This window comes from Alexandromys fortis, unplaced genomic scaffold (genome assembly GCF_014885135.2).
Source record: "Alexandromys fortis isolate MF-2015 unplaced genomic scaffold, M_Fortis_MF-2015_v1.1 scaffold_25, whole genome shotgun sequence".
Classification (NCBI taxonomy): Eukaryota; Metazoa; Chordata; class Mammalia; order Rodentia; family Cricetidae; genus Alexandromys; species Alexandromys fortis.
The window spans coordinates 9,739,213-9,763,143 of NW_026067904.1; the positions used below are offsets into that span (position 1 = coordinate 9,739,213).

Sequence of the window (23,931 nt, forward strand, 5' to 3'; positions counted from 1 at the left end):
CTGAGGCTTGAAGTAGTCAGTTATATAGCTGAGAGGAAAGGAGCATGACATGCTAGGCCTGCCCAGGAGGTCCACTCCAGACTCGCAGTTCTTCCAGGCCTTTGATCTGAAACACAAGCCTTAGGACTAACTCTATGGTAACAAAATCCAAATGGAAAGGATAGGACCATGTGCATTGTATAGGTTCACCAGAAAGGAAGAAGTCTGGAGCCAGATCTGTTTTGCTGTCTTGTAGCTTTGGGGATAAGTGAGCTGGTTGCTGTTTCCCCGGCACCATCAAGACGGTCAGCAAAGGGGCAGTCTCGTAACCTACATGTTAAGAATGGTCTCCAGAGAGCTACATAGTAAAGGGGACTCAGGGGAGGGGAGTACAAATTAGGGGGAGAAACAACACTGGCAACGGGGAGGGGAGGAATAGAAGGGCACCGTGGATGAATTTTAATGCAATCAGAAAGCTGTCGCGATGATAATAAAGGAATACATTCAGACATCAGGAGAGTGAGGCAGGGAACTGAGTTCCAGCATTTAAATCAACATCATGGAGGAAACACCATGCGACTCCTTCTGAAGGGAAGGGAGGGATTTTTAAAGCAGGAGAGAGGGCCAGATATTAAGAAGCTTCAGGCTTTTAGTCTTAGTCTTTTAGAAGTCATGTCCACGAACTTGGAGCCTTTAATGGGTGCCTGGTTGGGGCAGAGGCGAGTTTCAGTTGTTGCACTGAAGTATTCCCCTTCCACTTCAGCTTTGTGGTGGCTGCTTCGCAAGGCAATCCTAAGGGCTGCCATCTTCCTCTCTCTAAGGGTTCTCCTTAAGTCTTCCTCTCTCTAAGGGCTCTATTCTTCCTTTCTCTCTCTTCTTTCTACTCATCTGGATTCTCCCTGGTTTTTGATTCCAATCCTTTCCCCTGCCATTTCCCCTCTCTTCTGCACTGCACCCTTCCACTCTCTCGTTTGTCTCGGCCTCTTGGTCTCTGATGTTCACCCCCACCCCAGAGCTTGCTGTTGGTGAGCCAGGGGCACTGTGACCCTAAAGATGAAGTAAGACTGGAACTCACAGGCCTGTCATGATCCAAACTAAGGCAGGCATAGAACTTTGACTGTCCAAATATGGTAGAGGGTCAGGCTACTGGTTCCTGACCCAGGAGTTGACCACACATCACCAGCGGTTTAGGTGAGCAGCCAAAAATTCATCCCCAGGTTGGTGGGGAAGGACCTGGGATGGCTTGGGAAGAGTGTTCCGTTCTGCAAGGGGCATGCTGCCTGCCACAGGTCCGGACCCTGTGCTGCAGAATATCTACTGTTTTTCTCCGGGGAGCAACTTGGAGATAGGATGGATGATGGGGAGGAAAGCAGACAGATAACAATCTCACAGGCAAAGCAGTAAGTGAGAGGAGGTACAAGGCGCATTGGCAAGAGACTGTCCTAGGAGAGGACTCTGCCTGGGACCTTCCATGCAGGGCAAACGGCACCAGCCAAGGTTTCAGGAAGACTACCCACTGCAATTCATTCCTGCGCTAGAGAAGATGGGGTTTAGAAGAAGGAAGGGACTACGAGGTAGCCCAGATGGCCCGTGTGCCAGAAGTCAGACCAGGGACCAGGCTTCTCAGAGTGCTGTCTTCTAGCAGAAGGAGGCAGAGGAAGGCGCTGCTATCCAGCTCCCGCTCCTTGCTGACGCTCTGCTCTGGACGCTCTGCTCCCCCGTCCCTGGCCAGCGCCCCTATCACCCCCCCCCAACACAAAACCTCGCTGCTTCCAGCCAAGCTCCTGTCTGCACCCTACCCACCTCTGGCCGCTGTGAGCTTCGTACCTTCCCGCCAAGATCTTCCCTCACCCTCCCTATTGCTTTTGCTCTGGCTGTGAGCTCCGCCCCCTCCCGCCAAGCTTCTCCCCTACCCCCGTTGCCCTCCTTCTGTGGCCGCGCCCTTTTGCCGGCGGCCCGCCCCCCGCAATGCTCCGCCCCTGGCCCGGGTAAGCATCTCCTAATTTTGTTCTAGAAGATAGAAAACTCTTCGTGGGCATGCTCAACAAGCAGCAATCCGAAGACGACGTGCGCCGCCTCTTCGAGGCCTTCGGGAACATTGAGGAGTGCACTATCCTGCGCGGGCCGGACGGCAACAGCAAGGGTGTGTGTGTGTGTGTGTGTGTGTGTGTGTGTGCGCGCGCGCGCGCGCGCGCGGCCGGGCGGGCACAAGCCTGAGAAGGATGCTAGCGCCCCCAGGTGGTCCTTGTAGAGACCAAGAGGGGAGGAGGCCATGGGTCCTATGCTCTGTGCCCTTTTCCATCACTGTCTTATTCCCTTCACATTTTATGCTCCTCGTGGGGAACATCTCTGCTCACCCTGTTTCTGTGCCACATCTCTCTCTGACTTTCTCTGTGTGTCTCTGTCTGTTTGTCCCTCTGTCTCTCTCTTTCTGGGTCCTCAAGGCCATGGCTCAATCTGTCCTATTCCCGCAGGGTGCGCCTTTGTGAAGTACTCCTCCCACGCTGAGGCACAAGCCGCCATCAATGCTCTACACGGCAGCCAGACCATGCCTGTGAGTGTAGCCCTCGGGGGTGCGCGCAGGGTGACCATGCCTGTGAGAGTGGCCCTCGGGGGTGCGTGGAGGGTGACCATGCCTGTGAGAGTGACCCTCCGGGGTATGTGCAGGGTTTCACCACCCTTCCCACGGTTTCTCAGATCAGGATAGATTGAGGTAACCCAGAAAAAAGTGGAATTGAGACTTGGTACTCCTGGATGACCCCCACAAAGAGTGCAGAGGAGAGGGTGGGGCGAGGCAGAGCAGGGACACTGTGGTGGAGGCTGGGGCATGCAGATCTCATGTGCCGCCCTGGCTGCAGGGAGCCTCCTCCAGCCTGGTGGTCAAGTTTGCAGACACTGACAAGGAGCGTACGATGCGACGGATGCAGCAGATGGCTGGCCAGATGGGCATGTTCAACCCCATGGCCATCCCCTTCGGGGCCTATGGGGCCTACGCTCAGGCAGTAAGTGGGGGCAAGGGTGGGCGGGGATTTGTTCTGGAGCTCAAACACCCCTCCCGGAGCCCCAGAATACAGGGGTGCCTACCCAAACATATTGCTCTGTCCCCAGAGTGAAGTGTCATGCATAAACCCAGAGAGAGTAGCTTCAGGGCTTAGGAGAACCCAGGTGGGGATAGCTTCAGGGCTTAGGAGAATCCAGGTGGGGATCATTGCCGGGAGGAGGTGGGCTGCTGTCCTGATGTTCAAGGAGGGGCTCCTGGAGAAGGCCAGATGGGTCACCCGCATCCCTTCCTCAACTCTGTGAAGACTGGGAAGCACCAGTGGGGTAATAGTCAGGCGTTTGGTTCTCATTATACAAACTCCACTCCCAGGGGTTTTCCTCAGGACTCTCTCACCCTGGGCTTGTGTGAAGTGACTGACCCAGAGCCTCGAGTACCCACGCTCCCTCTGCACTGTCCCTCCAGCTTATTTCTTCCAGAGTTGCATCCTCTCCAATAGTAGCACCCTCTCCTGCCTCCAGACTTGTAGCCACCGTCCCTGCATGCTGGCCCTGAGGTCCTCCAGGGTTGTAGGGTTGCAGGCTCTAACCATGCAAACACCACTCATGTCCTGAGCAGTCTAGCTCTGACTACTTATGCAACCACCTCAGCCCCCACTCACCTTTGCAATAACATTGGAAGGTAGTCATGATTCTCCTCTCTCTTCTATGTGACCAATTTGAGCAAGAATTTCCCCTGTTAACTGTATGCAGCTCATTCAAGAGTCTGGCTGCTATTCTCCACAATAGCATGCCTTACACAGACCTGCCAGCTAGCATTCACAGTTCCTTTCCCTACCCTGCACAGCTTAGGTTACCAAAGTTCTTACTGCTCCTTGTTTTAAGTAGTCAGTTCCCGGGGAAGTGGAGACTAAAGCAAGCAGGCCCTGGGGAGGCCTCAGGGCTTTCAAGGGGATAGTGACCAAAAGACTGTACCAGCTCCCCGAGGCTCAAAAGTTGGTCTCCAGGAGCTAAGCCCCTGGTGGGAGGGTTGCCCCCCTGGAAGCGCGTGATATTTTTTCCACTCCCTCTGCCCCAGCTGATGCAGCAGCAAGCGGCCCTCATGGCATCGGTTGCACAAGGAGGCTACCTGAATCCCATGGCTGCCTTTGCTGCCGCCCAGATGCAGCAGATGGCGGCCCTCAACATGAATGGCCTGGCAGCCGCACCTATGACCCCAACCTCAGGTGAGCCAGCAGGTCCCTGGCTTGGGGAGGGAGCATCAGGGCCCAGGCTGGGACATCATTACAATGACTAGTGGCTCATTCTACAGTAAGAACACACAGGCTCTAGGCCCAGGTAGTTTGTCTCAAAATTGTTCTAATCTGTAGGTGCCCAAGGGAAGAAGAGATGTGGGCCCCATGGAATCCACAGTAGGATTCCAGTGTGAGATAGTTTCTCTCAAGTTGTCAGTTCTTGCCTCATGTCAACCTATCTTTACCTGTATTAACAACCAGCGTCTGGGAAGAAAGTGACATGAAAACACCTCCATTCAAAGTCCAGCATAGCCTTCCTATTCAGTTGCCTTGGCCTCCCTCTTTATGCCAACCTAGACTAATGGGCATTTTCCAAGAAACTACACAACCAGCTAGAGAACCTGGAATCATCCACGGATGGGCACTGCAACCAACCATCTCACAAAACAATGTTTTTGTTGGCTCGTGACTCTTGTCCAGTACAATTGTGCCTCCCACCCCTAGGCTATCTGGCAATGCCCACATTTTTTTGCTTGTCATGGCTCAGAAGAAAGAGCACGACTATCATCTAGTGTGTAGAGGCCGGAAAGGTGTTACTACACATCTCACAGTACACAGGTCAGCAACTATCTGGCTCTAGGTGACGACAGTGTCCACGCTGAGAAGCCCTAGGCTCTAAATCCCAGCCCTAGGCTGGGTTGATATGGTGGGCTCTTTCTACCAAGCATTCTGGCTCTCTGTGTCAGACCACAGCAGCAATCTCCCCGAGGTCCAGCTGTTCCTTTCCCAGCTCAGAGCCTCATAGACTGAGATATCTCAACTAGAGCATCACCCTGTAATTTAGTCCTGTTTCCCCAGCGTCAGGGACACCCATGGGTCTGGGAAGTGGGGCAGCCTCCGCTACAATTGGAAGGCACTTTCCACCCTTTGGGGCCTCAGGACAATAACAGTCCGACTTGCTATTCACCACCTGGAATATGGAAAGTGCATGCAATTGTCATCTGGCCCTAACTTAACCATCACTACCACAACCACTGTTCTGCTGAATGAAGTCAAATGGGGCTGAGATTGGACTCTAAATTGTCCGTTCTCCCTCTGTGTAAGAATCTAGAATGTTCCTCCAGTTGAATAGCAAGACTTCTTGGAGAAGCAGATAGGCCTCCCATGGACCCTGAAAGGATCAGTCAGTCCTGACTTAGCTGAAGTGGGCAAGAGCCACTGAAAAAGAACCAAGGGCCAAATGTGGATAGAGTCAAGGACATGGGGAATAGTCTGTGTGCTGTAGATTCAAGGATACCCATCAGTGGTTAGAGAAATCTTCATGGCATGGGGGCTCTGCCTTGAACAATGAATAATCCGGGATAAATGAAGGTGCTACATTCAAGAAATTAAGCCAAGCATAGTTTACCAACAAAACAGGGTGGTTGTGTAAGGTCCAAGTCTGTCCCCAGGCCCTGAGAGCTAGCACGGTAGAACTCCATGGCTCAGCCTTTCTCACCTTTACTGTTCCTTGTCTTACCTCTTCCCCAATCCCTCTATTCCCCCCCCCCAAACTAGGTGGCAGCACCCCTCCAGGCATCACTGCACCAGCTGTGCCTAGCATCCCATCCCCCATTGGGGTGAATGGCTTCACGGGCCTCCCCCCACAGGCCAATGGGCAGCCTGCTGCGGAAGCTGTGTTTGCCAATGGCATCCACCCGTACCCAGGTAAGCATGTCTAGTGGCCCCCCCTTTCCCCTTCTCACTCACTGTCAGAAGAAGAGATGCACAACTCCAGCCCTCTGTGCTGTGGGAGCTCCTTCAGCCATCCCCTGGGGGGGGCCACCAATGTGATCAGAGCATCTGCTTCAGGGAACCTATAATGAGAGAGAAAGCACCAAAGTCCTAACATGGGGGAGTGCCTTCTGATCCATAAGAGAGAATTCCATCCCAGGGGCTGTATGCAGAAAGAAAAGCACTGAGAGCCATTGTACAACCCAAGTGGAGAAAAGGGGCCAACAACTGCAAACTGACTGGGAACTTGGGCTGCAATAACTAGAAGGGAAGAAGCTAAAAGAATAACCTCATTTCGTGACAAGTAACGAAGGAGTCATTGCAGAAAGAACTGCAGTTACTTTGACTGACAGTCTAGCCATGACATTCCGGTCTAGTCTTCTGACGCTCTCTCGCACACGCAGACACACACACACACACACACACACACACACACACTCACTCACTCTCGCGGGCGCGCGAACACACAGGTCAGCACTCTGGACAGCTCCTTAGGCCCGCTCCTGGGTTCAGGACATGGAACTAAAGATAAACAAGAAGGCCCATTGCTGGTTGCCAACTGACTTTGTTCCTGTCAAATCCAGTGATCCTCACATAACAAGAGCATGCAGCTGTCCTGAAGCACTTCTTCCTTCTCACAGGAAGGATGACAGAAATCAAGGCAGGGAAGCAGGGTCCAGAATCCTAGATTATCAAGTGGCCACATAAAAGAGATGCGCAAGGCACAGTCCTTTGTAGATGGAGGCTGCTTGGTCGCTTTCTGCTCACCCAGACCTGAAATAATAGCACACAGCACTCGGGAGGCAGAGGCAGGCGGATCTCTGTGAGTTCGAGGCCAGCCTGGTCTACAGAGCTAGTTCCAGGACAGGCTCCAAAGCCGCAGAGAAACCCTGTCTCGAGAAAAAAAAAATTAAAACACTGCTTGGCCAATAGCTTATGCATATTTTAGCTAACTCTTACATTTTAAATTAATCCATTTCTATTAATCTGTAAATTACCACAAGGCTGTGGTCTACTGGTAAGGTTCTGACTGGCAGCTGACATCTTTCTCTTTTGGTAGCTACATGACATCTCTCTGACTCCACCTTCTTTTCTCCTCTGTTTCGAATTTCCGCCTTGCTCTGTTCTGCCCTGCCATAGGTCCAAAGCAGCTTCTTTATTAACCAGTGGTAACAAAACATATTCACAGCATATAGAGGGGAATCCCACATCAGTCCTCCTTTCTGGCTATCAGAGGAAGGGGTCATAAAAGACCAGTCTTTGTTAGATGATAGGATTCCAGGACATTGGGTTGTCCCCTAGGAGGTCAAAGTTCAGTTGAGGGCACCATATCTCCTGTCCTACTCCATCTTTAAGCAGCACACCTAAACCAATCAAGAGGGAAACGTCCTCTGGTTCAAACAACCATCTGTGATGAGGTCTGGTGTCCTCTTCTGGCCTACAGACATATATGCAAACAGAATAGTGTATCCATAATAAATAAATAAATATTAAAAAAAAAGATGGCCAAAGACTCAAGTGAAGATTCCTACAGGCTAGAGAACCCCAGGAGCATTCCTGGTGAGCAAACCCATGCCAAACTTTAACAGTTTAGGTAAACAGAGAGCGCAGCTCTAGGGTGGGCTGTTTCGGAGACCCAGATGCAGGAAAGGCCTACTTGGAAGGAGCAGAATTGTTAAGAGGCAGGCCCATTAAGGACAAGAGCCCAGTCTGCAGCAGACCCACCTAGGTGGGGCAGATTCACGCTCATCAGAAACCACTATGGGTCCTGAGAAAACCTAGCAGCTTGGAGGTTCTGATTTCACAGTCTAGAAGGACACTGCAGTATACACAGGTTGTAGCAAGAGTAGAGTGTGATCTCCATGCTAGAGGAACATGGGAGAGAAGAACTGCCTAGTTCTGGACACAGAATTGTCCTTGATTCCAGTTCATGGCCTAGAATGCAGCCTTCAGGCCACAGGGGTCTGGAGAGGGACTTGTTAGAGCCCACCGGGTCTGGTGTGCTGTAAGCATGGTGATCCTGCCTGGCACAGGTGGGGCAGGGGCGTGCTGGAGGCAGAAGTGACTGTGCTAATCTCAGGCCTGGTGGCTGGGAGATGCCACCCCTGGCACATCTGGGCATCCCCCACTCTCCTCTGCCACTAAGCCCATCTGGATCCCCAATTCCTTCCCCACCCTCACCAGCATCTGTGAGCCATTTCTCTGATGGAGCTTGGAGATGTTTTCCACCCTATTTGTAACAATCTGCCATATCCCATAAACAATTCCCTGACAGAACCAGAGGAGGGATGCAGGGAATGGAAGAAGAAAAGTAGTACATTAAAAAAATTAATTTACCATCTTTAAATGCAGAGTTTGGAGCTGCCGTAATGAGCGAGATCCTTCAAAATGTTGGCTCTTTGGCAGTTACTAATGAGGTCGTTAGGCAGAAAAGCAGAGAGGGGTCTCTGCATGCTGCTCTCCAATCTTAGCCCCAGTAGCTCCTCTCTTCTCCCAACTTGCTCACGACCATGTTGGAAATTCTTAATGTGTGTGATCTTCTTTTTTTTTTTTTTTTTTTTTTTTTTTTTTTTTTTGGTTTTTGGTTTTTCAAGTCAGGGTTTCTCTGTGCTGGACCTCACTTTGTAGACCAGGCTGGCCTTGAACTCACAGAGATCCACCTGCCTCTGTCTCCATGAGCGCTGGGGTTAAAGGCCTGCACCAGCACCACCCAACAATGTGTGTGGTCCTAAAAGCCACGTATCACCTTCCAAGGACTGGCTCTGACAAGCACTGAGAACTATTTATACCTTCCTCCCAGTGTAGTGTTTGCTGAGCTCCCCCGCACTAGGCTGGGCACTGCCTCTAAACTTTACACGTTGTTTTGCACATTGGCTTCAAACTTCGCTCTGTTAGAAAGAGCACCATTTCTTACATGCATAAAGGTGCTGTATGGGTGAGCATCCAGAAAGACCAAGATAACAAACCAGATATGGCTGTCATCTAGAGAGCTCAGAAGAAAGCAAAGGAGACAGGAAAGAGGGAGCAGGAATTGGCTCTGTCGAGTATCAGTTTGGAGTTCTTGGTTCTAGTCTCCACCATGGAGAAAAGTAGGGATTGGGTACTGGGCTGGAACAGCCCCAGGCAGGAAATACCTTTTATGATCCCTCTTTAGCTCCCTCCTGCTAGGCAGAGCCCCACCTGTGGAGGGCTGTGCATGCCCCCAATTCCTAGTGCATATTGTATCTGTCACCTGCTTATCTATAGGGACTTTTGTCTCAGGCTTTTCTAGAGGCTCCTCTGAGCCCTAGGTGCTGTTTCCCATGTGGAATTTTACTTGAGTACAAGAGCTCAAAAGGAAGTGGGCATTGTCCCCATTAAAGGCATTGAAGCCTGACAGGCAGTTAGCTTGGCTGGTCTAGGTTAAAGGACATGTGAGCCCAGGGACTTTTCCCCTGCCATCTAGGGTTAATCAGTTTATTCCCAACACAGTGGGGTTGCATCCTCCCTGTGTATGGACATCTATCTCTGTGCATCTCCCTGGGCCAGCCCACTCCTCATGTCAATCATCAGGGGCCTCAGCAATCAAGGGCTGCACCCACCACTAGTCCATACTTAATTCTTCTACTGAGATCCCCTCAGCACCAACAAAGGCCAGAGGCAAAGCAAGTCTTTCCCCAGTCCAGTTTCCCCGAGGGTCTTGGTAAAGTTTCCATTCAAGATGCTTCTCTTGTTCTAGCTCCTTGACTTCTCTGGGAGGTATCTTTCTCCAAGCTCTATTGGTGATAATGACCATGGGATGGAAAGGGTTTATTTGCCTACGTATCATGGGCCGTAGTCTCTTGAGGAAAGCCAAAGTAAGAACCTAGGGCAGGAACTGAAGCAGAAGCCATGGACTAGTACTGCTTATTGGCTTCCTCCCCATGATTGGCTCAACCTGTGATACAACTCAGGACCACTTTCCCAAGGGTGACACTGCCAACTACGAGCTGGGCTCTCCTACACTGACCATTAGTCAAGAAAATTCCCTGCAAACTTGCCTAAAGGCCAGTCTGATAGAGGCATCTTCTCAGTTGAGGTTCTTCTTCCCAGATGACTCTATCTTGTGTCCCATGACAAAAACCCACCCAGCACAGGGACAGAGTCAGGGCCAATCCTCCCAGAGCTTTCATTCACTGCTCCTACCTTCTTCTGGGGATCTGTAAACAAAGGTCCCCAACCTAAGTGAGCACCGTTGGCTGCTCAGTCCCTCTCCAGGGCCAGGGCCCTCATGGTCTGGCACCTCTCCCCAGACTTCACAAGCTTCTGCATGAACTGGTCTCAGCCCCACCCCAGGCCAGCTTCACTATGCACGTCCCAGCTAGAATGGACAGTTCAGTACCTACTTAGGTTTTGGGTACAGATCAGAGAAGTCCAACAGGCGCCTGTCTCAGCTGTCCTGCCTTGGAGCCGGTCTGTGGTGACCAGGGTTGGGCAGCAAAGCCACACTTGGCATGGTGGGGGCAGGGACTAGCTCGGGTGGATGTCACTGACCTCTGGTGTCTTGGCTTCCTACAGCACAGAGCCCCACCGCAGCGGACCCCCTGCAGCAGGCCTACGCTGGAGTGCAGCCGTACGCAGGACGTTAGTATCCACGCAGCCTCTTGGCTCTTTCACCAGCTCTACCCATCTTTCTACACACTGTACCTTCCCTCTCCAGCCCTGCTCCCAGGCCTGCATGAGGCGGGGAGGGAGTAGTGGGGGCTCTAGATGGAAGGAGGGGAGGGCGGAGCTGGCACGGTTCTCATCACCACCTGGCTGTCTTCCACTTGGGATTCTCTACATGGCGCCCTCACATGGGGTGGAGAGAGGGCCATAACTCCTTGAGTTGGTGAGCCAGAGTAAAGTTTTGCCCTTGATGTGCAGTGACACATTTCCTTTCCTGTCCCGATGGCACTACCTGCCAGGGCCGATGTTGTTGAAATAAGAGCGGCGGGGCTGCGTCCCCAACACCCCGGCCGCTTGGCTAGCTCATGCCCGAAATAACAACACACAAACTGTATTCATTTAAGGACTGCTTGGCCCATGAACTCTAGCCCTTACAGGCTAATTCTCGCACCTGGACTAGCCCATTTCTAATGATGTGTGTAAGCACCCCAAGGTGCGCTTACCGGGAAGATTCTAGCCTATGTCCATTCTGGGTTGGAGTTGCCTGGGAGAGCTGAGCATGGCGTCTCTGCTCCAGAGAGCAGAGCTGTCGGGTCTCTCCGGGAGCGCTGAGTCTGACCTCACTTCCTCTTCTGCCCAGAATTCTAATCTGTTTACTCCTCCCACCAATGCTTTAACCTATGAGGCCAGCCAAGCAGTTTCTTTATTGCTCAATGACCTTCCTCCATCACGATGTGCCTGGTAGTCCCATGTTGCATAGCTATGTTGGTTGCTGCTCTGTGCAGTCCATGGTCTCTGACCCAGAAAGCAGAGGCCTGGATATGAGAGGAGGAGCAACTCTGGAGGGGAAGCAGCTTCTCCTATCCAGGCAAGTAAGATGGAGCCCAGAGGAGAGGCAGCAAAATGGACAGGCAGGCAGGAAGAGGTGGCCTGAGGCCAGTTGGCCAGGTGTCATAGAATCCAGCCACGCTGTCAGTCAAGCCTCTCCCTTTGCCCCTCCACTTGGCCACATACTCTTGTCATCCCTACCCAGCCTGTGTCCACTGCCTGGGCTGCCTAGGGCGCGTCTTCACTGACTTTGGAGATCTAGTGACGCCCCCCTGTGGGAGATGGGGCTACCCCAAAAGATGGGATCTCAGGGAAAGTTGCCCTTGCTTAGTTGGAGCCAAGAAGAGGCCCTGCTATTGGACCCTTCCCAGCTTCAACCTCAGGCTCTGCAGCCCTGGGAGCCAGGCTGGGCTGCTAGGAGAGAGAGCCCTTCTGCCCTCCCTCTGACCAAAGCTTTTCCAACCAATCACAGGGAACATCAGGCACACTCCTGGGGAACGCACAGCCACATTTCATCGGGCAGCTCCTTATACCCCACCAGGTATCATCTGAGCAGAAGTAGGTCAGCTATGATGGTCTACTGTTCCAGATTAGATCTGACTGTCCCTGGACACACGTACACATACACACATAGACACACACATACACACATAGATACATACACACACCCCGTCACATAAACACACACATACACATACACAGAGTCACATGCACAGACACATACACACACAGACACATACACAGAGACACATACACACACAGACACATGCACACACACACACACACAGAGGAATGTCTGATCTTCATACTGACATTTCCCCTCCATAGGTAACCCAAACAGGGCTGCTTTCTCTGAGCTGCTGTACAGCCTGTGGCTGGTGGCTCTTGCTGACACTGAAATCTCTCTCTTTATTCTGGCCTCCCACCCTGTCTATGTCTCTCTGCGCCCTGTTGCCATCTCTTGACTTTCTCTTCGGCTCTCCAGCAGCTGCCTACCCTGCTGCCTATGGTCAGATAAGCCAGGCCTTTCCCCAGCCACCGCCAATGATTCCCCAGCAACAGAGAGAAGGTGAGTCTCGGCCCTTGTTCCTCCCCACTCCCTGAAGAGGCTGCTTCCCTGGGCCTCTGGCCTCCCCAGGCCTCTGACAGGCCTTTGGTTAGCTGTGAACCCGGAGGTGGGTGGGAGAGCTGCTGGGCTAGAAGAGGTACTCTCCTATTCTTACCAGAGGTGTGCATCTTGTAAGAAGCCCTCAAGACAAAGTAGCCTGGCCCCAGGGCAGGTGACAGGATACCACGCCCCCGGAGCCAGCAAAGCCATGCCCAAAGCACCTTCTCTACTCCCTACTGTAATTTGTGGTTGGACACAGCTCACATGCATGTACATTGGTCTTTAAAAACCAATCCTTGAGAATGGGGAGATTGTTTTCCTGCTGCCACAAGCCCTACCAATCATTCTTCAAAACAAGACCTGGTAGAAGAAGTTAAGAATGTATTTGCTGGTGGAGGCCTTGTCCCTGCTCCAGAGAACACATAGGTCCGTCCCCTGTAGTGATCTTCTGAGGTCCATCGGCTGTGATCCCAAAGAGAGAAAACAGAGCTGGGAAGTGGGGCTCCAGCAACGGGGCAGCCTTTGCAACACTGGGCACTGAGGAGATGGTGGCTAGCCTCAGGTGGTCAGGGAAGTGAGGTGCTGCAGGAGGCACAGCCCACCTGCCTTCCCTGAGGGGTAGGACTTGGTCAGTGTGGAGGGTAGGCAGAGATAAATGCTCAAGACTAGAAGGAGCAGGCACAGGAGACTAGTTTATCCTATGCAGGATGCATGTCCCCTCCGGGTGATGGGGAGAGAAAGATGACATTCCCAGACAGGCTCCACAGGTAGGATGAGGTGTGTGACGGTAACAGTACAGCTCAGTGAAGAGGGATGCCCTAGATGGTCGTGTGTGGGCCGAAGTCAGAGTGTGGGTAGAGGACAAGCAAGACCAGAGCCTTGGCACAGAGTCATGACGCCACTCATCAGATTTCCTCCCAGCACCCTAAGCCGCAGAAGCAGCAAGATAGGAGACTATATAAATCGTCCCAGGGGCCCTGTCACAGAAAGCTGAGCTTGAGAATGAGGAGCACAACCAAACCTCATCTCCTTCACCTCCTAGTAAGGGTGTCCTGTAACGAGGCCACCAAGTCTGTTCCAGCAGTCCACATGGCAGGTTCCAGTGGTTTCTGAATGTCAGGAAGGCTTCTCCTGAAGCAGACACTGTCCGTGATCTGGAGTTTAGGTTACTCTCATATGACTTTGAGTACACACTGATCCAAATCCCTTTGGTGAGAGAGCCCCTAGCAGTGTGGACTTCGAACTACACCCCTCTGGGTCTGACTCCCAGACTGACCATGGCCTGTTTAGGTAACTCCACACAGAGTCCCTCGGCTCCATTGCTTACACAGTAAGAACAGAGGGCAGTTCCTTAGAGAGATGTGCGTATCACACTCACTTGGGTCTGCTCTCCCAGGCAGCAAATGTCCACACACAGCCCTTCTCCGCCCAGTTACCACCTCCCCATAAACCTCGAAAGGCATATTCCCATGCATCAGACAGCTCCTGAGGACCACATCATCACATTTTCCCATACCCAGCACCCCAGAGATCTGTGGGCCTACCTTCCTGCAGCCCAGACCTTCCTCAATTACATCAGAGCCACAGGGGTGGACCAGGAACCCCAGTATTGCTGATCTAGGCCTAGAGCCCAAAGGCCCCACACTGTCTGTTTCTTGCTTACCTCTCTCTCTCTCTCTGTCAGATTCCTTTATCTCTCTGTCTTAAAGGTCTATGAATCCCTAAACTCTGTTACATGCGTGTGAATCTGGAGGAGTTCTGGAGGAGTGTAACTTAGATTGGTCCTCAGTGGTGGCTTCTGCCCTGAAGAGTCCACCTCAAAGTCTAAGGGATACATGACAGATGCTTCTTAGGATGAGAGGATACAGACTTGGGAAGATTTTCATTTAAGTAGTTAAAATCAACCCGTCTGACCACTGCAAAAGAAACACATCTTTATCTGGAAATTAGCCAGGCAGGCTATGGTTCATGACAGATAGACAGAAAGCAGAGCTCACATTATGAAAGCTACAGGCTTGGTTCATAGCTTGGCTTCACCTCCTCCACCCCCAGCTATGTCTTTTGATTTGACCTCTTTGGAACACAGTTTCCTCAGCAGCAAAGTGGTGACAGTGTAGCTAGGTGAGGGGGTACTGCAAAGGTGAAGCGAGTCCCACACACAGCCCAAGGATGTCCCCTGGTGGGGCGGAAGTTTTCCAGCTGCTGTTCAGATGAGGCGGGCAGCTCAGGGGCCGTCAACTCTGGAGCCTCCCTCAAGCTGTTCCTGTGCCATGTGCTGGATCAGGAAGGGGAAATCTTGCTTTCTGCCATCAAGACTAGGAAGGTGGAGGGTACAGAGCAGGGCAGCGGGGCCTTAGAAAGAGATCTGTGTGAAGCCTGCGGGATCTATGTGCCTGTCTCTTGGGTTGGCTGGTCAGTCTGTGAGCTAAGGCTAAAAGGGAGAGAAAGGAAGTGTCAGCACAGGGAGGGCCATTTCCTCAGCCCCCCCAGAACAGGGACTGGGCAGGAGAGTACGCCCAAGCTCTGTGCTCCTTCCTCAGCACCTTATTTCCAGGGGCATAGCTGATCAGACCTTGGCATATTAAACCCCATTTTCTCGTTGACTCTGCCTGCCCTTCCAGCCCCAGAGCTGCTAGGGTACCCGTGATTGATCTTTTTGCTAAACGACCACTGAGGCACAGAAGGGTTCAGTGACGTGCCCAAGGCCCAGAAGAGATTGGAGCTCATATTAGGGGCTCCGTAAACTCTCTCCGTTTTGAGGAGTCGCTTCTGGACTTGGAAAGAGCCTCCACCTCCTAGCCCCGCCCTCCCTCCCTGCTGCCGGGCCTAACTCACCTTTCCTCTGTCTCTCTTTTCCCCACCCTGCCACCCCTCCTCCCTGCCCCGCCCCTCCCCTACCGCAGGGCCCGAGGGCTGTAACCTGCTCATCTACCATCTGCCCCAGGAGTTTGGGGACGCTGAGCTGATGCAGATGTTCCTCCCTTTCGGTAATGTCATCTCCTCGAAAGTGTTTGTGGATCGGGCGACTAACCAAAGTAAATGCTTTGGTGGGTAAAGATAACAAACCATTCAGCTTCACCTAGGATGGGGGCTGCTCCCACCGACTCCTCCTGCTCCTTCACACTGCCCCAGGTGCTCCTGGGCCCAGCTTCCATCTCTCAGTCCTTTTCTTCCGTTCTGCTCTTCCTCTGGCTTCTCGGCTTTCCCTATTCACACTCACGTGGCTCCCACCCCCCACCCCCGCCAAGAAATCCCTTGCTAGCCCCAAAGCCCAGCTGCAGCCAGCAAGACAGGGAAGGGGGCACTGTGGGTGGGGGTGGGAGTGTAGCATGCAGAGCCAGAGCTCATTCCTCTTTCCAGCAGCCTCCCGTGCTCAGAGAGTCTGGCTTGAGCCCTCTGGTGAAGGATCCAAGTGTCAGTCAGCCCGAGGAGGCTCTCTCTACCCTTACACCCTCTCTCCATCTTTCTGTTCCGCCACCTTTCCCATGCCTGCCCCATTCCTTGCTCCTCTCATGCCATGCAGTGACCCCACCCTTACACCCACTTCAAGCCACCAGAGCGGGCATTGTTGAGGAGCCAGGAGGAGATTGCCCTCAGGAAGTCTAAGTTCTGAGCACAATAGCTATGTAGCAGCAGTGAGCTAGGCTGAGTACCAAGCAGTGATCAATAAGGAAAGCAGGAGGCTGGAATGAGAAGAGGCAGGGGGCAGGAGATGAGGGTTCAGGAGATGAGAGGGCTCACAGTACAGGAGAGGGAGGACTGTGCTAGACTTCTGCCATTCTGTGGGGAGTCTTTGACGCCTGTTTTATAAATTCAGCACTCTTATCCAGATAGGTCCAGATCTCATGGGATCCTCTCTCATGCTCACACCTCTTCTTCCAGCTCCTTCTTGATCCATCCCCCTCCTTTTCATTTTCCATCACAACATCCTTTTAGGGCAGTATCTACTTGTGAGTCCCCAAGGGATAAGAGTATAAAAAGCCCATGGAGTGCCATACATGGAGCCAGAGCTGAGTCTGCCAAAACTTCACGTGACTCTCAGATTCTGTGTGTAGGAGGAGAGAGTGGGAGCCTGTGATGGCCAGGGAACGTAGGGATGTACACTATAGGGCAGGTAGCAGAGACTGGCCAAGCACCAGGAAGCATGAAGTATTGAGGGCTTTCCAGTATGCGATCACAAAAGACTTGGGGACTCAGGGTGTGTCTCCCAGGAGAGTCAAGATCTTGGCACCATTGTGCCCTCCCTCCCCTCTGGCAGCTATGACAAGAAACCCATTTTTCTCCAATCACACAGCATCTCATGTCTCCTTGGCCATGAAAAGCAAAGAGAAGAACACATAGCTGTGCCTCTCCCTACCGACTGGCACGTCTCTCTATGAATTAAGATGATGTATATAAAACCAAACTGGAAGCCAGTTTCATTCCTGCTCTACTCTCCAAATGTCATTTACGCCACAAACATCATGCAAAGACCACTGCTAGGAGCCTCTAGCCACATCACATGTGACTTATTGTCTGTCCCTATGGAAACAACCCGATTTTCAAAGTCATTTCTGCAGTGTCTACCTCCAAAATGACTGCTTCGTCCCTTAGACCACTTACACTCTCCAGGACCAAGGTTTCCTTTTCTTTTCCTTTGAGACCCTGACCATACACCTCTACTTGATTCCTTCTTCTCTCTCTCCTTAGGCTTCTGTCTTGCCCCTGCCCCCCTTAAGCCACTCGGGTCTCCTGACTGACTCCTACAGGACTGCCTGCTTCCCTTTATCAGAGACCTTTACTGCCAGACCTTCAGTGACCACTCACAGGCAAGCCATTGAGTGCTCCGAGCCTCAGTGCCCTGATTTATGAACTAGGGATGTGACAGTTGTCCCTGAGGGGTCCTGTAAGGGGTCTATGAGTTGGAAATACAGAGGCGTGGCTGAACAGACCTTCTGAAAGGGCCACAGTCTCTTTTCTTATAAAAAACCGTGTGGCTGTAATCACGGTCCCGTGCTAACGTGCACCCCTCAGAGACGGCATAAGCCTCCCAGAGCTTCATGAGGGAATGCATAGCACAAAGGCCCCTACTTTGGAAGGAAAACATCCTACCTCTGAGGCTTTTCAGTGTTTGGGAGGCAGGAACTTCCTGAAGGTGGGGTAGGAGGCTGTCTGGCAAAGGAAAGCAGTAAACAAGGGATGTAGTGTCCAGAGCCCCCCCCCCCCTTCTCACAGATGCCCTTGCTCTACTGGCTAGTTGCCTGGTGAAACTTGATGAGGGGGGCCTGTACCCCAAGCTCAGAAACACATGCGCCTTTCCAGGAAGCTGGGCTGCCGTTTCCTGCAAATTTCTACCCAATGGCCATCCCTCCTTTTGGCTTCACCCCAGACAGCTCTGAGGTCCTCCCTCTCCTCTCGGCTTTGCCCTTCTTTCCTCCAGAAAGACCCACAGAATCTGAGTGTCCCCCTAGAGTCGGTGCCAGAGGTGCACTGTGAGAGCGGAGAGTGGATGCAGTCAGGCAGGGCCAGGGCTTAGCTTTGCTCTCCTTCCGTTGTTAGTTTTGGGGGACAGCAGTAGAAACAGACTCCCGCTCCCACTCTGGAGTCATCAGACACACAGGTCAGTGGAGGGAGATGGCTGGAGGGGATGCGGGCCTGGAGGCTAGTGGCCACCTGCTTTGGTACATGTTGATGCTGGTTTTGTCACTCTGAGCCTGACTCTAATCACTTATGCATGCACACGTGCACAAGTGAGACACAGAACACCCTTTCCCTCATCGCTCATGATACATGACTGCATGAATAAACTGAGCAAAGCAGGAGGGGGACAAGAGGAAGAGAGGAGAGCCAGATGCAGATAGTGTCTGGGAGAGAGAGAAAAGGTCAGGAGAGAGCAAGGGTGTAGTTAACTCAGGATACAGTCAGGGCAGGCCCAAGATACACAGCAAATATTCAGGAACGCAGCTACTTTGCATGGCTTCTGGCCCCCATACTTTTTTTTGTTTCCTTTCTTCTTTTTTTTTTTTTTAACCTATCTCACAGCCATCTGTGGACAACCATGTTCTGTGTATAGCCTGGCCATCTCAGCCAAGCTGGGCTTCGTGTGTTTTATAGGGCCTAAGTCCATTTTTACAGAAAATACGCCTCTGAAACAGAATGAATTAAACAAAGCTCTGAAGGTTTATTTCCTGCAGTGTTTGTGGCAAGAGGGAGTGTTTTTACTTGACGCCCCTAATTCTGGTCCCTAGTAGCCTGGCCCAGTGGATCACAGAAACCCCTTTCTCAGGTGCCAATTAAGGAACTGAGGAAATGCATTCAGAGGCTACTCCCCAATCTAAGCCACAATCTGGGCTATCTGCTGCTATTGGTCACAAGTGAAGCACAGAGCATCACAGTAGTGGAAGGCGCTCCTCATCCCTAGGAAAGGCTGGTGGTGCAGGACAAGTCACCATTGTGTGTTTAGCCAGGGAGCTTCCCACAATGGCGCGGGCTGCGCACAGCCCCAGGGGTGAGGCGGGGTTGGGGGGGTGACCGGGCGGTGGAATGGCTTCCCCGACGTTCCTCCCTCCCGGCCCTCGCACTCCTCTCTCTCCCCAGGCCGGCACCCCGTGCCCTCCCGCTGCCAGGCCCCCTCCTGTCAGGGAGGACAGTGTGCAATAAGCTCCTCCGCCCGCAGGTGTGTCCGCCCTCTCCCGCGGGAGGAGAGGGCCGAGGTGGCGGGCCGGCCGGGGTGGGGGGTGGGTGGGCGCCGGCGTCACTGGGAGCCGAGGAGCAGCCGAGCCGGGGCCGGGGTGCCAGGCCGGGAGGGGCCTGCGGGCGTCGGGGCGGGGCTGAGGCCGGGCCGGGCCGGGGGCGGAGCCTCGAGTCCCGCCCCTCCCCTCCCCTCCCGCCCGCAGCGGCCCCGGGCGGCCCCGTGGAAACCCAGGCCCTGGTCCCTCGTGTCTCGCCAGGCTTCGTGAGCTTCGACAACCCGGCCAGCGCGCAGACCGCTATCCAGGCCATGAACGGCTTTCAGATAGGCATGAAGAGGCTCAAGGTGCAGCTGAAGCGGCCCAAAGACGCCAATCGCCCTTACTGAGCGCCGGCGGGAGCGTCCCCCGGGGGAGACCAGGACTCGCACAGGTAACCAGGGGCGGCGGGGCATAGGGCCGGGAGGTTTGGATGGACCCGTCGCCTACTCGGGCCTTCCTGCGCCCCGCCCTCACCTATGCCATGGACCCGATGCGCCCTGAACAACCTGCTCCTGGCTCAAGGCCTATAGGCATAGGACGAAGGTCATCCTGGCAGAACCAGGCTTGGCCATCCCCTCTGTTTCCCGAGCACGAAGTGTAGACACTAGGAACCTTCACCTCTGTGAAGGTGAGCAGAGCCTTGGGCCTGCGCCTTCAGGCTTCCATTGTGGTCCTGTTAGACAGGGACCCTGGTTGGGCAGATGGCAAGCTCAGGTTCTGCAGTGACAGAGACCCTCAGGTTGAGCCTTCTCCCAGACTCCCTGGCTTTTGTACGCCCAGGTTTGCTGGCAACTTGTTCCTGTAGCTGCTCTAGCTCAGCCAGGACAGGAGGGTCAGGGATTTTTCAAAGGAATTTTAGCAAGAAACACAGCAGGAGGACACTCAGCTAAGGAAGGGAGGGAACAATGTTGGGAGTGGGAACCCTGCCTGGTGACCAGAGGTAGTTAGTACCTCTTTTTTTGGGTTAAGTGTTCTCCTGGGCACAGCAGATTACTGGGAAAAGAACGGAGGGAATGCTAGTCTATCAAGTCCACCTCTGCCAGTTCCTGCGAAACCACCCTTATCACTGAGACCTCTCCTAGCTCAGGTAGCTCCACCCCACCCCTTCCTCCTTTTATTCATCAGTACTGTGCCTCAGGCACTGTGTTGTGTGTGAGGAAGTTGGAGATAGATTGCCTAGTATTGGCGGGTGTGTGAACTGAAGCTGGACTGAAGAAACACAGAATTGTCAGGCCAGCCCTAGCTGATCTTGGAGTGGACTACAGAAAGTGTTGGAGGGAGCCTCTGGGGACGAGTGTCCTTTCTTTGGGGCAAGGTCAGGGGCAGCATGTCTAAAGAGCAAACAGGGGGTTGTAGGTGTTGCAGGGAGGGCTGAGAAGTGGGAGAGACCCTGAAGGCCACGGTGTAGATTTGGGCGTCCCCTGAAGTTGGAGAGGTGTTCAGGGGACCTGGGGTAGCCTGCTGCTAGACTGCAAGGGCTGCTGCAGCTGAGACCTGCCGTTTTGACCTCAGTCCAGGGCAGGGCAGGCAGTGTGGATGCTGACATAATTTGAAGGTAGAGCCAAAGATGCTATTCCTGACACATTAGAAGGTGTGGAATGGGAGAGGACCCTGGGGAGACACCCACAGTTCGTCCCTAGTGATACAGAACAGAGAGTCTGTAAGAAAGATGAGGCATGTGAGAGTTAAGCCATTAGGTGGAGGTTCAGGATCAGGAGTGTGGGAGGGAGCCCTCAGATTCCCAGTCTCTCCTGTCATTTCATGCTTCCCTGCAGGGGTACAGGCACCAGCAGAAGAGCCTTCTGTACCAGCTGAAACGGGGGATCTTGTCTCTCTCTGTGAACTTTAGCTCACACTCTGTAAGCCTGAAAGAGCAAAGCTTGACTCTGACCTCGCTTCCAGCTCTGCCAGTTTCTGCCGTATAAGTACATGTAGGCATGTTGGTTCACAGAATCTGAGCACTATTTTGTGCTGGGTGTTGGGACTTAGGATACAGAGATGAGCGGGTTACATCCCAGAGTCCTGCACGCACAGGCACCAAGGTGCAGCCAGCAGATGGGTTTGCTCCCACAGAGGAAGTCACAAAGCTCTTCCTGGACATTGAACACAACTTCCTGGAATAGAGAGCGTACTCCAAGGTGCACGCCTAGGCTTCTGCTTCCTTGCTAATGAAACCACGATTTTGGAGCTAATCAGAGGGAGGATTTGGAGGTGCCTGAGGGCATTTTTGCTAGCAACTCTGGTCATACCCTTATTGCCTAAGCAAGGGTAGAACCTCTAAGTCAGAAATTCCTAGATGCAGAATGGAAAAAGGCAAGTGTGTTGTGTGGGACATGAAGTAAGTAAGAAGTGGACCAGAGGGTGGACAGATCCAGCTGGCACTCAGACTTGGGAGGAGTCCTTCCACCAGTAAATACAAAGGTTGTGAAGATGACCACCACAGAGTTTCATAGACCAGGCATTGCTCTGACAGGCAACAGTTGGTAACATGTAGCTACCAGCCATGATTCCCTATCTAGCGGGAAATACCAGAATTCTTCCCTCACAGGTGAGCACAGATGGGACTTGCCCATCAGCCAGTGAGCAATGGAGGAAGCCTAGCCCCCTCCAAATAGGGAGAATGGAAAACTATTGCCCTTATCACAGCCATCTGCCTGCCTCCTCCCTAGGACGCGCAGTCTTAAGCCGCTATCAAGATGCACTTGTAGTTTTCATGCAGAGGGTATTTAGTGCCACTGCCTTTGCAGCCCAAAAGGATGGAGGCTGTAGTAGAAGGGTTCTAAGAGAGCCAAGCTATTTTAGATGGTGTATCTGAACTGGTCTTGCCCGGTTCAGGCTAGTGGACCAGAACGTTTCAGACTTGATCTCAGCTTACTCATGCTGGTCAGGACTGTATTATTACCTCTAGGGCTGTGCTCTGTGAGGTAGCCCTCCTTGGGGGATGGATACGAATGGGACTGTACTGTGTCTGTGGCCCAGTGTAGGAGAGATGAAGGCTGTATGAGAGGCTTCCCTGGTAGGGCTTGGAGAAGAGGAGCTGTATACATTCAGGTCTGAGTCCACATGGCAAGGGCAGTGCCTGGCACCCTGGGGCAGCTGGACTGAAGCTTAAGGGGAAATGAATAGTGGACTCTGGTAGGGAGTTCAGATCTAGACCCAGTGTGTCATCTCACTGCAGTTTTCAGAGCTGACACCCGATGGCAATGTGCTCCTTAGTTCTTCTGCTTCTCTAACCAGGCAGCCTAGCAGGGAGGGCTTCTCTGAGGGGCTGGGAATGCAGTCAGGATGCATTGGGCACGTGAAAGCGAGGCCTGATGCTGGAAAAGCAAAGAATCCAGCGTGACCTGACAGGTAGGGTTGCTGGGGAGTGCCTCTGGGAAGGTTGAGCTGGAGGCCATGTGTGCGCCCAGTTGCCGGGCAAATGCAGTTTATTAGTTACAGTACCATTGTGAGAGTCCAGGCTTCCCTTCCACTCTTAAGGAAACCAAGACAGAGATTGGAAGTGTACTTCACAGGGGCTGGTGGGTTGAAGACTCCAGAGACAGAGAATGTGAAGGTCTTGGCACAGGCTTGAGTGTTATACAGAAACAGGGAACAGGGAGCCAGCTCTCAGATAACCTCAGGAGGGGAGTTGGGTCAGGGACCCTAGACACAGGGTATCCCAGAAGAGAACAACATGGTGATGCCTACAGAGCAAAGCAGTTCTTCTTAGCCCGAGGGGTCCAGTCAGGGAGGTGGGACAGCCTGGAAAGCTGCTGATGATAGGTGGGGGAGGCAAGGGGTAGAGGAAGAATGGAGGAGTGGTCCAGAGCCAAGGGAAGAGCAACAGAGGACAAGGCCAGCACCCTGCCTTCTGCAGCCCCACCCTGCAGCCCTCTGCAGGCCAGAGGCCCTCACAGCACAGAAGCAACTTTGGCTTGGGCAGCTGGTGAGCCAATCAGTATGAGGTGACCACAAAAGGAACGGGCAGCGCTCAGGCTCTTACAGGACGCCAGGGGTTTTGATATAATTTACTCTAAAGGAAAGGCATTGGTTTGCCAGAGTGAGGAAGTGTCAGTGTAGCGGTGGACCAAAATACCTTTTCCAAGGGTGGGGATCCATGGGTGGGGATCCAAGGGTGCTGCCCAGGTAGACTACACCGTGGTGGTGGCAGAGTGCCTCAGGAGACTCAGCTGGCCCACGTGCACAGCCCATCAGGGCACACTGGCTCCCCTGCAGGTCCTCAGGTGAGGAGAGCTCTACTTGTGGGGGAGAAGGAACCAAAAGTGTTAACAGAGCTTGCTCCCCGACACCTGCTTGCTGGCTATGGTGGTGTGAGGGGCTGATTTTTTTTCTGGCCCCCTCACCAAACTGCCTGTACCCCTTCCTCTTCCCAACGCATGATGGGTGCCCTTAGGGGCCCCGTGTGAGGTTCTGCTCCTGTTCACGGTGTGCCATGTGTCTGCATAAATAGCTGTGTGTGTATATGTGTGTGTTGATGTGCTCACCTTGTCTGTCTGCTGGCTTCCTCCATCCTTTGAGTTCCCTTTGGTTCCCCTATGATTTGACTGCTGTTTTCTCATCCAAGCTTTTAGACTGATGCTGTGGTCTGGTGCTGTATAAATATTTTTCCTTTTAATTTTGTTTTAACTTCTTCCTTCCCCTTCTTTACCCTAAACCCTCTCCCTGTCTCTCC

The 23,931-nt window shown here is 52.9% G+C and overlaps 1 protein-coding gene across 28 annotated transcripts in view; it reads left to right on the forward strand.

Annotated features, from left to right (window-relative positions):
- Positions 1 to 23,931, forward strand: part of Celf4 (CUGBP Elav-like family member 4) — a 273,562-nt gene that overhangs the window by 245,302 nt on the left and 4,329 nt on the right. For 4 of the 28 annotated variants that reach the window (XM_050134876.1, XM_050134886.1, XM_050134874.1 and 1 more), the window contains exons 4-13: positions 1,997 to 2,122; positions 2,454 to 2,533; positions 2,838 to 2,981; positions 4,055 to 4,202; positions 5,769 to 5,918; positions 10,521 to 10,586; positions 12,424 to 12,507; positions 15,450 to 15,533; positions 19,123 to 19,201; positions 19,476 to 19,647. In XM_050134876.1, coding sequence (XP_049990833.1) covers positions 1,997 to 2,122; positions 2,454 to 2,533; positions 2,838 to 2,981; positions 4,055 to 4,202; positions 5,769 to 5,918; positions 10,521 to 10,586; positions 12,424 to 12,507; positions 15,450 to 15,533; positions 19,123 to 19,201; positions 19,476 to 19,647 — 1,133 coding nt within the window. Of the gene's footprint in view, positions 1 to 1,993; positions 2,123 to 2,453; positions 2,534 to 2,837; positions 2,982 to 4,054; positions 4,203 to 5,768; positions 5,919 to 10,520; positions 10,587 to 12,423; positions 12,508 to 15,449; positions 15,594 to 19,122; positions 19,202 to 19,475; positions 19,648 to 23,931 lie in introns of those variants that run through there. The other 24 variants (XM_050134875.1, XM_050134885.1, XM_050134873.1 and 21 more) reach the window with 13 other exon arrangements.